Source organism: Prionailurus bengalensis, chromosome D3 (genome assembly GCF_016509475.1).
Source record: "Prionailurus bengalensis isolate Pbe53 chromosome D3, Fcat_Pben_1.1_paternal_pri, whole genome shotgun sequence".
Taxonomy (NCBI): Eukaryota; Metazoa; Chordata; class Mammalia; order Carnivora; family Felidae; genus Prionailurus; species Prionailurus bengalensis.
The window spans coordinates 65,919,295-65,936,406 of NC_057356.1; the positions used below are offsets into that span (position 1 = coordinate 65,919,295).

At 44.1% G+C, this 17,112-nt stretch overlaps 1 protein-coding gene across 1 annotated transcript in view; it reads left to right on the forward strand.

The window, feature by feature from the left end:
* The window catches only part of SLC14A2 (solute carrier family 14 member 2), a 53,925-nt gene that overhangs the window by 11,334 nt on the left and 25,479 nt on the right, over window positions 1–17,112 (forward strand). Inside the window, 6 exon segments of the mRNA XM_043558708.1 lie at window positions 460–588; window positions 4,223–4,415; window positions 8,354–8,501; window positions 9,561–9,695; window positions 11,409–11,458; window positions 11,962–12,136. Of these exon segments, the coding sequence (XP_043414643.1) occupies window positions 460–588; window positions 4,223–4,415; window positions 8,354–8,501; window positions 9,561–9,695; window positions 11,409–11,458; window positions 11,962–12,136 (830 nt within the window).

Below are 17,112 nucleotides of genomic sequence, written 5' to 3' on the forward strand. Positions count from 1 at the left end.
TCCCCAGCGGGTTCAGCTTGTCCACTCTGGGACACAGGCCAACTGCAACAATTACAGCTTCACACGATGCAGTCAGATGCACTCTCTCCTCCCCCTTCTCTCCCACCCCTCCTCCCTGTCTCCTACACACACACACACACACACACACACACACTTTCCCTGGTGTCATACCTCAGGTTTCTATTAGATCTCTCACTAAACTTAGCAGTCTGAGACCCCCTGAGAAGCCAAGAGGGAGCTTAGACACAGTGAGAAGACAAAGTGCATACTTTAATTCTAGAATGGCAAGGTAATCAGGGCCGTGTGTGTGTGCACGCATGTGTGTGTCAGATCTAGGAAGGCACTAGCAGCTGTGTGACTGCCCAACACTCAGGAGTAAGCTGACTTTCTTCTGGGAGTACCAGGGAGGGCCCTACAAGCCCCACCAAATTCAAATGCAATGTAACTGCCCCCACCCAGGTCTGCCATCGCCTCAGGCCTCCACGGGTACAACGGAATGCTGGTCGGACTACTGATCGCTGTGTTCTCTGAGAAGTTAGACTATTACTGGTGGCTTCTGTTTCCTGTGACCTTCACAGCCATGACCTGGTGAGATGCCTCCTTCTTTCTGCTCACAGACCCGCAGGGCCCCGTGGTGCTTGCATCTTATACTGGATGGGGACATGTGCCCTCCTGGAGCCTAGTGTCTTCAGAGTCAGGCTGGCTCTGACACATGGCCACAAGACATGGTGGCGTGGCCACAAGACATGGTGAAAATCCATAGTTTGATTGCAACACAGCAGATCATTTTTTTATTTTGGAATAACAGGGACCCTTTAGAGCAGCAGTGACCACAGGTGTTTTATTGTGCTAATAATCTTCCTTGAATGTTAGGTTTAATAACAAAAGGTAACATTTATTGAATATTTCCTGCAAGACAAGCCCTGTGCTCAGTCAGGTAGGGTTATTTTTGTCCCCAGTTTACAGAAGAAAAGAACAAGTCATGAAGAGGTTAAGTAACTTGCCCCAGGCCATACTTTTACAAAATTTTTGATGATGAACCCAGAGTCTGCAACTGTTAAACTCCAGGCTACATGGGAATTATCTAAACTGTGGCCTGACCAAGATGGAAAAGCAAAAAACTCACTTGTGATAGAATCAGAACTCTCTTGGAGAAGAATGTCTATCGTGAAAGCATAGGATCTTTGAACAAGAAACATCAGTTGAGATCTTGCTGTACAATCACTTAATTCTGCAAAGGAATACAAAAGTCAAGAGAAAGGGTCTTGGGAACAACTATTTGTTGAGATGAGGGGTGTGCTCTGGCTCAGCTCACCTGGATCTTGGGCAGGTCTTTGCTACCTGATGCTATCATTCTTATGCATGCCGTCACCTAAGAGCAGGAGCCCAAGGTGACCCATGTCCTCCAGTCTGTGCCCTACAGCTGTGAGACATGCTAACTCATTTTCAACACCTCTAAGAAGTACATATCTTTCTTAGATTTCTGGAGTCACTAAAACAGTTAGTTTAAGTACTAATTTATTAAGTTTCAGTTTATTACTTTTTAGCAGTGCTTGTAAATAAATTACTACATTAAGCATTTGGGGAAATTTATGTTTCTTCTCAGGGTTTCTGTGTTTCTGAATCCATTGGGACAAAAACTATAGCAGTCATTTCTATGGGGATTTCCTCAATGCCCCGCACCTGCCCCCATGTAAGGCATAGGAGACCCTGTCTTCATTTGCATACATTTGGTTTATAACAAAAGAGTAAGCCTCTCATGTCAAGATTTGATAGCTGCTTTGAAGAAAGCAAAACAGAGCAAGTGGGACAGAGAGGGATTCCAGACGTGAGTGGTCAGGGAAGGCCACTTTCAGGAAGGAGCATTCATGCTTTCCCCTAAATGATAAAAGGCACTTGCCATCTGAAGATCTAGTGAAGGACGTTGCAGACAGCGGTGGTGGCATGTGCAGACCCCAGCTGGAGGAATGCCCCATGTTCAGGAAACAAGACCAGCGGGGGCTTATGCCCAGTGAATGAAGGAGGAATGGAGGAGGTGAAGGCAGAAGTAAATGAGGGCTAGACCCCGTTTGCTTTGAGGATCCAGTAGGCTTTTGTATTTTTATTACAACTGTGATGGGAAGCAGTTAAAGGGTTTTAAGCAGAGATGTGATAGGATATGGTTTAAATTTAAACAAATCGCTCTGCTTGCCTTGTGGAGAATGGATTTTAACTGGAGCAAGAGCGGATACTGGAAGCAGAGTCAGGAACTCACAGAGAGATGAGAGTGGTCTGGACAAGGGTGATACACAGAAGGTGGTTGGGTTTAGGATGTATTTTAAGGAAGGTAAAGGCAACAAGACTCTCTGGGAGACTCTCTCTAGAGTTTGGGGGGTGGGGAAGAAAAGAGGATTCAGTACACTCCTATAGTTTGCCTGAGCACCTGGATTGATGGACAAGACTAAGAGAAAAACAGGTTAGTGGTAGGAGACAAGGTGTAAATCAAGAGTTCTGAGAGACATATTAGGCTATAGACTTCCAACAAGTAGACATGTTGACAAGGTAACTGGATGTACAAATCCAGAACTTTGATATGGTCAAGATTTGGAGGGCAGAAGTATACAGAAGACATTTTGTCCATGGGACTAAAAGATATCACTCAGAAAAAGAAGATGAAGAGAAGACCCAAGGCCGAGCCATAGGATATTCCAGTATCTAGATGACTGGGAGAAGAGAGAAAGAACCACAAAGAAGTGACAAGGAGCAGCTGGAGAAGTAGGAAGAAAGCTAAGAAAGGGCAGTATCATGGTAGCCCTGACAGAAAATATTTCAATCCAGTTGGAGCATCCGATTATCAAATGAAGGGAGCAGGGAATGGCCATAGATTTGGTAGGATAGATGTCATTAGTGAACTGGACAAGAGCCACTTGCATGTCATGGAAAGAACACACACCTGATTGGAGTGGATTTAGGAAAGAAAGGGAGTGGAAAGATTGACCATAGCAATCTGTTGAGGAATATTTGTTATGAACAAGGGCAGGGAAGTGGGGCAAAATAGCCAAAGGGGACATCGGATTAGAGGAGGAGGGTGTTAATAGGAAGAAGATACTAAAGCATTTTGTAAACTTATGAGAGTGTTCCAGAGATAAAGGAGAGACTGCACCTGCAGGAGAGAGAGGAGAGAATTGCAAGAGTGAAGTCTTTGAGACAGATTGGATCTTGAAGCACAAGAGTAAGAATTGGCCCAATAAAGAAAGAGGAATACTTTCATTATGTGACAAAGGCAGAGAGGAAAACTATGTAGGAGCTGGGCAATTGGAGTGTAGAGCTTACGGTTGGGAAAATGAAGCATTTCTCATCTTGTCATTTCTATTCTTTTATTCTCAACAAGTTGGAGAGTTAATTTGCATGGACTGTGTAGTAGGGTTTTCAGGCAGTCATAAATGCCCATTGGAGACTTAAGGTCATGAATTAAAGGTAGACCAGTCAGCCAGATCATGTGATTTCATGTTTTGTCCCAACAGCTCTTTGAGTGTGAAGACGTAGGGTGTTAAGTGTCTACGGTGGCTTGTCCTTTCGAGGAAACTAAAGTTCAGGGAGATCATTACCTAATGCTGCTCACTCAGCCTATAAATGTAGGAGTTAGGATTTGCACCCAGCTACATCTGCTTCCAACATGCCTGCTTCTCCCAAGGAAGAGGCCGAGAAAAGAGAGGACACAAACAACTGAAGGTTTCATCTTCATGTGGTGGCTTCCAGAGTAGCTCAAAGCACTTCAGCTGAATCAAGCCCACACATTACCTTTGTGCCATAGCAGCTGCCTCCTCCAAGACCAAGCTTCTAAAATGTTATCACAGTGCAGGAGAGTAGCTGTTGTACATCCTGATGATTCAAGCGCAATACACATTATTTTCTAAGGATTACGTTTTGTTTAATTTTCTTGGTTTAAGAAACAAGCAAATATTTAAATTATAAAGGTTTATATTCAAGTATTATATTTGCTATTCAAGTATAATTTATAATATATTCAAGTATATTTATACTTCAAAAATGCATCTCTCAAAGATTCACCTTAAATGGAACACCTTATCCCCAGTCCCAGATAAATGGACCACTAGAGTCTCAAAGGAGCCAGGAATGGCTGGGCCAAGGACAGGGGGGCACCATGGACAGAGCTGACGAGACAAGATGGTGTAGACCTAAGGATGAGCACAGATTAACCCTTTGTCTTGCTCATCTTCAGCCCAGTTCTTTCCAGTGCCTTGAATTCCATCTTCAGCAAGTGGGACCTTCCTGTCTTCACGCTGCCCTTCAACATTGCTATGACCCTGTACCTGGCAGCCACCGGCCACTACAACCTCTTCTTCCCCACAACACTGGTGGAGCCTGTGTCTTCAGTGCCCAATATCACCTGGACAGAGATGGAGATGCCCTTGGTAAGTTACCCAATGGCAGATGAGTGGGGACCCCTGCTTATACCACACACCTTCTTGATAACTGGTTTGTGGATTATCCAGGCTCTCAGCTTCTCCAGATGCATCTCCACCAGATGATGGTCATAGTAGAGAACAGGACAGAGAAAAAGGCTGCTGTGCTTTCAACAAACCCTCACTGAAGGTCTGATATGTACCAGGCACTTTATCAGACACTAGGAATACACGGGGAATAAAAGGACAACAACTTCTCTGCCCTTGTGAAGTGTACTCTCTGTACAGGGAAACAGACAGTAAATAAGTGCATAGGTCAGTACCAAGTTAATTATACAGAATGGTAGGGTTCAGGGAAAAATACTCAAGAAGGTGGATGGTTGGGTAAAGGGGCCAGATACTAAAACAAATGTTTAAAATTAGGGTTTTAAAGGTCTTATCAAGAGAAGATAGGGATGAATTTTCATGTACTTTCCATATCAGTGACTTTCAAGCAGGGGTGACTTTGCCCTCCTGGAGGGAGGAGGCAAAATTTAGACTGGGGGGAGGGGTGCTACTGGTATCAAAAAGTCAGGGATGCCACCAAACATGCTACTATTCACAAGACAGCCCTCCCCATAACCAAGAATTATCTAGCCCCAAATGTCAATAAATATCGAAGTTGAGAAACCCTGCTTCACATCCAACTATCACAAATGTACATATTCATTTATTCTACCAATCTCTAGACACTTGGGATAAAGGGATATAATAAAAACCTAACACAAGATTAAATAGACAGAATTGTAAAATTTGGCCTTGTTCATGAACAATAGAGAGAGCTAACAGCTAAGGCTACAGCAAGCTTATTACGTATCAGACACTGTTCCAAGCCCTTGACTTCTGGACTTAATTTAACCCTCCTAATAGCCCAATGCTGTAAGTACTATCATCATTCCCATTCACAGATGAGAAAACTAAGGCACAGAGAAGGTTAGCTCCCAAGCTCAAACTGCTGCTAGTGCCTGAATATAAAACCCAGGCAGCCTGATGTAGAGCCCAGGCTTTGACCCATCACCCACTTAGTCCCAGGTGAGACAGACACCCTCATCTGGAACAAACACAGTGAGGTGAAACCTGCTTCTCAATGCAGTCCACCCCTCATTAGGTACCGTGATGTATTAGAGAGCTCTTTACCTTCCTCAGAAATCTGTCCCCCTCCATCTTTCACCCATTGGTTCTAACTCGGCTGTTTAGAGTAATTCAGAATATTATTTCTATGATTGCCTTTTGAATACTTGCACATAGAACTACATCCTCAGTATTGTTTTTGTAGTCTGCTTTCCCAGCCCTCACCACCCAGCTGAGCCCATCATCAAGATGGGCTGCTGGGGGCTCAGCTCCAGGGCCACCACTCGCGGGTGGGGAGGACAGTTCAGGGGTTTCAGGGTCAGCCACACTCGGACCTGAAGCTATCAGAAAAGGAAAGTCTTCCCTGCCCCTAGTGCAAATGCTAACTATGCAAAACCTTTTTGAATATTTTGTCTTTTCAAAGTTTTGTCTGGGGCAGGGGCTGGAGGGGCATCAGAGTCAGGGTTAGGATCTAAATCCAAGAGAATGGAAAAGACAGAACCCTGCATTGGAGGGAAAGCCCACTGTCTCAAGTAGAAAATGGCAGGGGCAGGAGCAGGGACAAAGCTCTAACTCTGAGGGGACTGTCAGTGATCATCAGCTGGCAGTTAGGCACATTGCCATAAGGGCACAGACCTGCAGTCCCTGAGCCCTACCCATGAGGCAGAGTCCCAGTAACAGCCTCGGGGGCATGGGCGTTGCCCATGGAGCCTCCCACCCTCCCCACTGAGGGGCACAGGATGGAGACGGCCACCTGCGAGAGATGCCTCTCATTCATCTTCAAAGTGAACAGAAAGTGGCAGCATGCAAATCCATATACCCTGAGGCACCAGCTCACCCACCACACCACTACTTTCACAGTGGGCTCCTTCTCTTCCACACCATCCAGGTCCCAACTCCCCTTCCCTCCTTGTCTTTTAAACAATGATGAGAATGACTTCCTTTTTGTTTAACTGGCCTTTCTTGTTACTAGAGGATTGTCGAGAGTAGGCAGTAGGAAGGATGCAGGGGCTCAGTAAATTTCCATGCACACCCGACTGCCCTTCACACCTTCACCCCAGGGTGTTGGAGAGCAGGTGGAAGGGAGGGGTGCCACCCCAGGGCCACAGTTCACCAAGCTAAAATATGGATCCCGGCAGAGGAAGGTGCTTTCTGAGCCCAGACTCTGTTCTGAGGCTACTTGTCCCTCATTCTTCTCATTCTTGACTGCTTGGGCTTCAAATCTGTGTTCCCAGACAGCAAGGGGGAAGTTGGAACCCCTTTACATCCTGCATGCCTCAGACTTTGGGAAGTCATGGAATATTTATTGAGTACATTTTCAGCCAGTACCCCACACTTAAGCTGAGTTCCCTGAACTGGCAGAAAGCATTCTCAGGGTTCCTTTAAATAAGATGCACACCCCCATCATTCCTGGCATGAGGCTCTAGGCTCTGGCCCAGACAGTGCTTGGTAATTGAAAGGCCACCCATCCAGAGACCAGGATGGGCAAAGCTTAAAAAGCTCTGTGGGACTCCTCAAACACTGTTCTCTAAAGAAATCAGACTGACTCCAGAATTAAATCAGGTTGTTAAAAAGTACAAAATTTCACCCAAAGGGAGATGTGCAATTAATTTCCAACATCTACAGCAGGTCGTGTATAACTAACTCAGTGGTCCCCAAACTCAGTTGCACTTGGGAATCTCCTGAGGCCCTGGTCATGCCCCATACCAGTTAAATCACAATGTCTAAGGAGGAGCCAGTCATCAAATTTTTTTTTCTAGGATTTCCAATGTACAGCAAAGTTTGGAAACTGCTGAGCTAATCAATACATATTTATTAAGCACCTATTATGTACCCAGCCATCAAGGAGCCTGGCCCTCAAAGAGGTCACATGACATAGTAATAGAGCAAAGACAGCAGAATTTTAAAGGTGGGAGATTATCTGCTATGGCAGCCTTCTCATGTTACAGAGAAGGGCACCAGAGCCCAGCATGAGGAAGTGACATACCCACCATCATTCCATGAGCTTGTGCAAAGCTCCCCTGAAAGCTGGAGCCCTCAGCTCCCAGGCCAATACTCTTCCCTAGCCTGCCAATCTCCCTCCTCTCCTTCAGGCCCTCCTCTGTCAGATGTAGATGGTTCAGCTTGGGCAGAAAAAGGGCCATCTGACTCCCAAATTAGCCATCTACAATTACAACACCCTCAAATGACTCTCAAACTCGGGGATATTTGGCTTTATTCTGTTTTCCAATGGTATACATATTATCTTTCTACAAATGCTAAGTGATCCTCGAGCAGGAGAAATGCCACCTCCTTCCCAGAGCCCCATAATACCCTAGGTAGCTCTGAATGTGCAGCAACCACCTCTAGACTAGGGGTCAAGCTCAGAGGCTCTAGCCTGGCCTTAGCCACCAATGATCTGGGTGACCTTTGATGAAATCAATCATCAAAATGGCCTAGAATATTTCCAATATTCCTGGAATACCTGTAGGATGTCAGAAGGTCTGGTGGAAATCCCCTAGTGCCCTGAAACTTCCAATGGCATTCTCAGGAGAGGGTGCCCTCTGGTTCTCTCAAAGCTCCTCCTCTCAAAGCAGAAGCCATGTGTCTTTCAGAAGCACCTGTGTTGGAAGGGTTTTGCATGGGGGATGCCAGATGCCTGCTAGGTGGTGGAGTGAGGAGCTATTTGTTCCAGCTCATGTCCTTCCTCCCAAGTTCTCTTCCACGCTAGAGGGCACCGCCATCCTCCCGTTCCAACCCATTACCCCCACCAGGAATGGCTTTGTCCTGACCCTAAGGCCTGCTCTTTTCATTATGTGCCCACACTCCAGTGACCCCAGATTCTGTTGACTTTGCAGCTGCTACAAGCCATCCCCATCGGGGTTGGCCAGGTGTATGGCTGTGACAATCCCTGGACAGGCGGTGTGTTCCTGGTGGCTCTGTTCATCTCCTCACCACTCATCTGCTTGCATGCAGCCATTGGCTCAATTGTGGGGATGCTAGCAGGTAGGACAGGGTCCCCTCTCTGCAGGGAGGACCTTGGGATAATTTTCCTGAGGTCATTCCATCCCTGCACAGGGCAAATAATCTAGACTTGTTATCTTCACTGGTGTTTTTGAACATTGTCAGGGGAGAGACTTATTTTTCCCTTTCTTGATTTTCCAAAGTGAGCAGACTGCCGCAGCAGGATATGTGGGGAGACGCCAGGGGCTGAAGACCTCATTGGCTACCTGAGCCCCTGGGAGCTGAGGGGTGGAAGGAAAGGGAGGGTCACTCAGAGGCCTGGAGAGCAGTAACAGACCGAGGAGTATAAATGACCCAGTGCTTTGAAATTTGGAGTAAACTAAAAGAAAGCAATTTCTCAAAAACTGTATTCCTATTTGACAAACGTGATTTAATATTTCTGCGTGTAGGCATATGTATGTACATGCATTTATATATGTAAATATGCACAGTAGAGCCAGAAATTGGAGTCGGGCACATAGGACTAGGATCCTGTTGACTCATTCCAATGTTTTTCAAAAACATCTTGGAAGCAGAACTTTAAAAAAATCATTTGAAAATAATTTTGAATTTATCAAAAAATTATAAAAGTAAAAATGGTACATGAAGCACCCATAAATTCTTTGCCTGATTCACCTATTGTTCACATCCTGTACTTCTATTTGTCTATTTCTATACATCTGTATGTGTATATACATATTTTTCCTCAACCATTTGAAGCAGACCTTTTTCATTTGAAAAGTTTCTTGCTAAAAATGCAGCTACTCAGGCCAAAGGTGTGGAGAATACCTAGAATCCCAACGCCTTGACCTCCTCTCACCCTGAAAGTAGTCACACCTCTGTGTGAAATCTTCAAGCCACAGTTTGGGAACCACTGCTGTCCTCTTGTTGCTGGTTCCTGAAGACCAGATGCCATTTCTAGAGGCTCTTTTGATGGGATGGGGGAGGAGTGTGGGGAGGGGATAGCAGGAGTGAGGCCATCCTGAGAGCTGGCACCAGCCACGAGGTGGCCTTTGTGTGGGGACCCAGAACTGGCCAGAAACGTCACACCTTGTTCCACAGCCCTGACGGTGGCCACGCCCTTCGAGACCATCTACATGGGCCTCTGGAGCTACAACTGTGTCCTCTCCTGCATCGCCATAGGGGGCATGTTCTACGCCCTCACCTGGCAGACGCACCTGCTGGCCCTCGTCTGTGGTGGGTATTTGGGGAAGCTGACCACCAGGTCACTCTGCAATTCCTTCCTTCCCTCCCTACTTGATTATGCAAAACCCATGAGGAACATTAATCGGAACTTGGTAGCAGTTCTAGAAGGACCTGTGGCTTGGGTCCCAATGGGGGACTTGAGGTTCCTCTTCTGTGAAATGGAGTCACAACCATGCTTACTGTTTTTTATTGACACAGTGTTGTAAGTTTCCAAGGAGATCACACATGCATTTCCTCAGGTGCTAGTGGCAGTGTTCCAGTATAATAACTTCATCCCACAACATTTTAGAGAACACCATGTAGTGCCACGCCCTAGGCTATGCATGGAAGATACAGTGGTGACCACATTGTCATGAAGCCACATCTAGAGGAAGAGCAGTTATCACACAATCATTAAGGCTGTGATGTCCGAAAAGATTATTACAAAGACCCAGTGAGATGACATACCTGGGAGCACTGAGGTGTCAGAAGATCACAACATGGGAGCTTGATTTCCATGGAGTAAGTAGTGCACTGTCCCAAGGGAAATGGGTGCAGGCGCTCTCAAAGCTGCACCCCAGCGCCACATACAAACTCAGTCCTCCCAGATCACTACCAGGCATAGATTGTCAGCCCATTGAACACCCTGGTACCCAGAAGGCTTAATGAACTTAATCTAAAACACAGCTATTGAGGGCAGAAGCAAGATTCAAACCCCAGCCTCATCTTTCCCCCAGTTTTCCTGCCCTGGAGTTACTTACGTTTTCTGGAAACAGCAGGACTTTAATAAGCAAAACTGGAGACAAGTAAAGGGCAGAATAATATTCAGAAGAACTTTTTCCCCATTCATATGTGGAGACTGTAAATGACTTCCATGTATGTCTCTTGTATTCCCCTCAGCAGCCAGCAAGGAGACAGTAGGCTCGGTAAATATCTGTCAAGTCAGAAGTGCCAGATATTTTGAAGCTAAGACTGTAACTGCCTTTGGTCTTTGGAGAAGTGGCACATTCCTGTGGCTAGAACCATCTGGGAAGGCTTTGCAGGGAGGACGGGGTTTATCTCAACGCTTCCAGGATGGGAATTGGGTAGGTAGAGACAGGGGGAGAAGGTGTTCTGGACAGAGGAACAGAAAGAGCAAAAATGCGGGGGCATAAGAAGCTTGTCCAGAAGCACAAGGGAGTGGTTGAGCTCCCCTACCTGTCCTGGGGGCCACACCCTACAGTGAACCCCGAAGCCTGAATCCTAGGGACAAGCTCCCAGACCAGTAAGGTCCAGTTCTGGTAAGACTTGGTGCGGGTCCAACAAGTTCTATCAGGGCCGCTCAGAATCTTGGATGGGAGGAGCCTTGTTGGGGGTTCATATAGTCTGACCACTCATTCCTAAGACAGATAATAATCCAGCCACACATCCCCAAGGTCAGCATGGACAAGCAAAAATACTTACTGACCCCTGACTGTATGCAAGGCCACCATAGAAGTGCGGAGGAGATAGAAGGCTTTAATCTCTGCCCTCAGAACACAGGCTGGTAGGAGATTGGCCACACCTACCTGCAAAAAAAAAAAAAAAAAAAAAAAAAAGCTACCATAATAATGTCAGGCAAATATGCCAGATGTCAGGATGTGGTGAGACACCAAAGCTGCTGGAGACAGTATAGGACCCCTGCCCTGGGGAAGAGGTGGGGGCAAACCCTGGGAAGCTGACTCCATGGTCCTTGTTTTTCCACAGCCCTGTTCTGTGCATACATGGGAGCAGCCCTGTCCAACATAATGTCCGTGGTAAGTTTGGATTCCCCTGAACATGTCTGTCCCAGCCAGGGCTTTAGGGCATTTACAGTTTGTGAAAGAATCCTGAATGCATTCTGGAAGCTTGTATCCACACAATGCCTTTGTCAAGGTTTATCCAGGACAAATGTCCAGAGAAGGACTGGAAATTGCATATATGTGCCTCTGAGGTGTGTTGGAGGTGGCTGTGTGTGTGCACAAAAGAGTGGTATAACCAGCAGTGGAGAACCTAGATGGACAGATGGAGGTACTTGTGTGTGGCTGGATATGGGAAGTCGTACCTAGGCTGATTTTCAACTCCATCATTAAAAGATTCTGATTGTGCCCAAAGGTACCAATATCTCAGATTCCTAGACCAAACTAACCTTATCTTATGAACCTAAAAACCGATGTCATCAATAGGGAAGGATCCCCATCCTCAGCTGCTACCACAACCTTCTCCCCCAGGGTCCCTGGAGCCTAGGACCATTTTCAGACCCCAATGCTTTTGCTTCCAGATTGGTGTGCCGTCAGGCACCTGGGCCTTCTGCCTCTCCACCCTCATCTTCCTGCTCCTGACAACCAACAACCCTGCCATCTATAAGCTCCCACTCAGCAAAGTCACCTACCCAGAGGCCAACCGCATCTACTACCTGACAGTGAAGAACATTGAAGAAGAGAAGTCCCCCAGCGGTGACTAGCCCATTTCTAGGCTGAAATGCTCTTTTCCTGGACCTGGTGTCTGCTCCCTGTGGTCTCAACTCTGGGTCAATCAGCAACAGCACTCACTTCTGTGCCTCTCCTTGCACCTGTGTAACCAAACACACCTGTACCTCCCTTATCCTGATGGCTGATTTTTCTCTCTCTGCACAGATCACCATAACTATCCATGTGTGACATTAGAGAATGTTGGTATGAGCTTGCTGGAGTTAGAAGTAAGACATGTGCTTTAAATGTCATTGTCTTAAAGCAAAAACGTTTCTATTTAGTCTTTTGGGAAGATGATTACAAGATGATCTTCTTGGCATGTTTAACTAAATAATAGATGCTGTAAAATTGAACTTGCTGAGTGGTTCCTAGGCAGATACAGAAACAGAGTGTGTGGAAATTCAGGGGATACGCACAAAGAGTTGAAGGTGCCTTAGTGCGCTTAGCTAGTGGTTGATGGGCACACCCAGCTTTACAAAAAAGAGGAATTTCACACTGATAGACTGTTAAAGTCAAAAGAGATAATTAGGGAATTGGGAGTGTCTAAATAGGATATTTCAAACATTCATTGGTCAGAGGAAAGGGCAAGATGATATCTAATAGCAGGAAGCAATTAATAAAGATTAGAATCCCATATATGAGTTTTATTATGGAGGATAAAATTATGAAGGATAAGCATTTCTCAGTATAAGTCAAACCAGCAACTTTGTGTAGAGATCTCAATTGAGAAAAGTATCTGATTTCAATGTGTGAAAATCTGGTGAAATTTATTTCATTTTCCTATTTGCTTATGGGTGTTGGAAGCTTTATCAAGTCTGTGATACTTAAAACAAATGGTTAGCCTGAGTAGGACCAACAATTATCCATGAATTTCATACTTTAACTTCCCAATTACAGCCATTAGCTTACATTCAGTCTTTATATGTAGATCAGGGCTCAGCAAACTTTTTCTGGAAAGGGTCAAATAGTAAATATTTTTTATTCTGTCTATAGAAAGACTCACTTGTGTCATTATAGCATGAAACAGTCTTGGACAACATATAAATGAATGAACATGGTTGTATTCCAAGAAGATTCTATTAAACAAACAAACTAGTTTGGACCCAAAAGCTGAACTTAGCCAGTGCCTGACATGGATGTTCACCATAATAATGGTTAGGAGCTTGTGGGCAGCAGGCCCATAGGACATCACCAAATTCTTTACAACAGACAGCCACATAACCACTTATATGCTGGGTGATACTGGAAGCTTTTTAGGAAAGTGAGATTACTATGACCAGAATCTGGAAGATCTGAGGCTCTTTGATAGACCCCAGGCACTAGGGGCTACAGTTTTTAAACAGGCTCTCCTTCCACGGAAATGTCTGGGAGCCATTCCCTAAGCTTCCCCCTCCTCCATTCCCTCACTCTGTTTCCACCTCTGCCAACAGGCATACCACCATGAGAGCGGGGGAGAAACCTGACCTTTAGTACAGGAGTTTCCAGCAGGAAGAGCAGGGAGGCTCCTAGAATCCCAAGCTTGGAGGGGAGTAGTGGTGAGGGCCAGAGGGTCCTGCCATTCTGAGATGCATGAACCCCTCTATACAAAGGATGGGGGCTTCAGTTCCCTGCCAGGCTTCCAGGCAGGACTGAATTACCCAAAAGGGAGGGGAGAGCCACCCCAAAACATTCTAACAAGAGATAACAGAACCAGTTGACATGTTCATTCATTATGGACAATTGCACCTGGCAACCTACTTAAGCCCAGGAGACTCTCCACCCCAAGAACTGGATCTGATGGGAGCTGTGTTTAAACTGTGCTTTGTACTGGATTTCCAGGACAGGAAAACTATTTGGAGGTGTATGTATGTATGTGTGTGTGTACTTGGACAAGAGTGTCTCTTGTCCGTTTCTTTCTCACCCCACGTCTCTGTCATTAACAAGGTCCACTTCAGTTACAGGTATTGGGGTTTTTTTTTCCTCCCAAGTTCCCACTTTCACCCCTATAGAAATTAAATGTTAACTGCACTGCCAGCTGTCAAACTCAATGAAGAAACATGGATAAAAGCTAAGTCGTTCAGAAAAAGGAAAAAGTATGTTCAGCAAAAACCATAGGGCCTCAGAAATTCTATAATACACTATAATAAAGATGGCCAGATATGTAGGTAGAAATAGGAAAACACCTACTAACTTAGAATAAGAAAGAACTGTCTGGATGAAGTATTGTGAATCACTGAATTCTTGCCAAGAGATGTTGTCCAGGAGTGATGAAATGTTTTCAAAAGACATCTTTTGGGATTAAGAGGCAGAAAATCGATGGTATTTCCCCAATGTGGTCAAACAGGCTCCTCCTGGAGCAGAACAAATCTTATTAAGCCAGCCTGGTGGGCAGATGCTTTGTGTCTCTCATGAGCATGGAGAAGGGTGGGGCAGAAATGAGAATTCCCCATCCCTCTAAGAAAAGTCAGCCCTATGCAGGTCCTGCACGTGGGCCATAAACAGATGCCCAGATGTCCTCTGAAATAGCCCAAATAGTGATAGGGGGGTTGAAGAACTCCCTGCAGTGACCTTGTCCTGACTTCACCAGCTCCTTCCCATCCCACTGCCCCCCTGGATGAGTAGGGGCAGGAGCTTTAACAGCAGAGACACTACCACCAACATGAGGTTGCACAGGAGCGAGCCACCAGAAGAGAAGGAGAAGAGATTTGGGGTACACATGCCAGCTGCTTTGCTGCTATCATCCTAAACTCTAGGCAGCAGCTCTTGGGTGCACAAATGGTAGTTGGACGTAAATATGGCTGAACATAAATAGGCATTAAAAAGAAAAGGAATGTATGTTGGGCATCAGGGGACAGTAGAGGAGGTGCTGTCCTAACCTGTCCCAATCACACCCCCCTCCCTGTCTCCACTATTCCCTCCTCAGACCTTCTCATTTCCTCCCTCTGACCTCATCATCCCCACCCCCTTTCCAGTCTCCTCTACTCCTCACCGAAGAGCTCCACTGTCTGCCATGAAACAGTGTCGTTCTGCTGTATTTTTAAATGATCAATCTCAGCTCATCTTTCAGTCTTGTCTATGATAACTGACATAGCCAAGTTCCATAGTCAAGTTCTCTACGTCTTCTTGGTCAAAACTTCAATTTGCTAAGAAATAATGCATCTTCTTTAGATTTAAACCAATGTTGCCATAGTGTTACTCATAATGTTCTCATACAGTAATTTCAATCCGTCCTGTATCTATGGCTCTCCTTTCTCTTTCCAGTCTTATGGAATTTTGCTCTCTCTTCCCTAATCAAGTATGTGAAGGGTTCATCCATTTTATTGTCTTTTTCAAAGAAGCAGTTTGAGATTCATTTGTCCTTTCCACAGTTTGGTTTGTTTTCTATTTTATTGATTTCTTTTTCCTGTTTTCCCATGATTTATTCAAATGTTCATTTTCTCCTAATGTTTTAAAATTGATGTGAAGTTTCTTCATTTTACATCTTTCTCCTTAACAACAAAGGCATTTTAAGGCTATTAATTTCCCCCTGAGTACAACTATAGCTGTGTGATATAGGTTTTGGAATAAAGTATTCTACTTTAATCAGTTTTTAAATAGTTTGTAATTTTAGTTTTGATTTCTCTTTGGTCCAAAAATTATTTAATGTATTGCTTAATTTCTAGCACTTGGGATCTTTTGATATATTTTAATTTTGTATATCTAGTTTTATTAGATTATGAGCAGAGAGGATGGCCTGTAAAATCTCTATTTTAAAATTATATGAATCTCTCTTTGTAGCCAAGTACTTGATTGATTTTGGAGATAAAAAATGCAAATTTTTGATTTGAAGGAAATACATATTAAATTTATTTATTAATTGCATCATTCAGTTCTTCTATGTGCTTGTTTATTTTTTGTCTATAGGATCTTAATTCTGAAAAGAGTTTATTAAAATTCAACTATAATTGTATAGTTTCATGAAACTCTCTTTGCATTTTTATGACATTTGTCTCAAATATTTAGCAACTACCTTGTTTGGTGCCCATTGACTATAACTGTCATTGATTTTTCATAAATGTTATCTTTTACTATTACATGCTACCTATTTCTATCCTCATTCATGCTTTTAACTTTATTCCAACCTGACATTAATGTTGCCATACCTATTTTTCTTCCTAGTGTTTTCTTATCCCTTTGTTTCAACCTTCATCATTTTCTTTTAACTGTATTTCTTAAAAATAGCATTTAACAAAGTTTTTGTATTTAACCTAATCTTAGTGTTTCTATAATTTAATAGGATAATTTAATCTCTTCCTATTTAGTGTAACCATCAATATGCTGGTTTTACTTCTTCCACCTTACTTTATTTTGTACCATTTATTTGTGATTACTGCTTTTGCTTTTTCAGTTTCCTCATTTGGCAAGTTTGATCACATTATCATCTTTTTCTTTCTTTCCTTTGTTCATTTGGAAGATCTACCATTCTTTTCCATTTCACTAGTCATTCCTGCTTCTTTTCCAACACTCATGATCAAAAGTATATTTCTCTATTATTATATAAAAACAAGATGCCAAATAGTTTACCCTGACAAGATTTCCCATTTCTCCAATGCTCTTTCCCCACTCTGAGGAACTAAAGCCCATATGCCACTTTCACTATTCTCCTCCCCTAAGCCCCCATTCTTACAATACTTTTACTTCTCCAGCATCACCCACCCCTGGATCTATGCTGAGATTATTTATCATTTTCAGTTTTTTTCCCTTACCTCTCATTTTTGCAAGAATCCTTCCTTGGCCTCTATGCCCCACATTCCCAGTAATTCTATCATTGTCCATTTGGAGTTTACTACGTATAGTGGACATGTTACTTTCTATCACTGTTTCCTCTATTCTGCACCTTCCCGTTTTGTTGTGATTCATTTGTTACTTGTTTAGAACCCTTGCTTGAATATTGAGTGTTTTGTTCAAATAATATGAGAGAATATGGGTGACGTGTTCTCAGA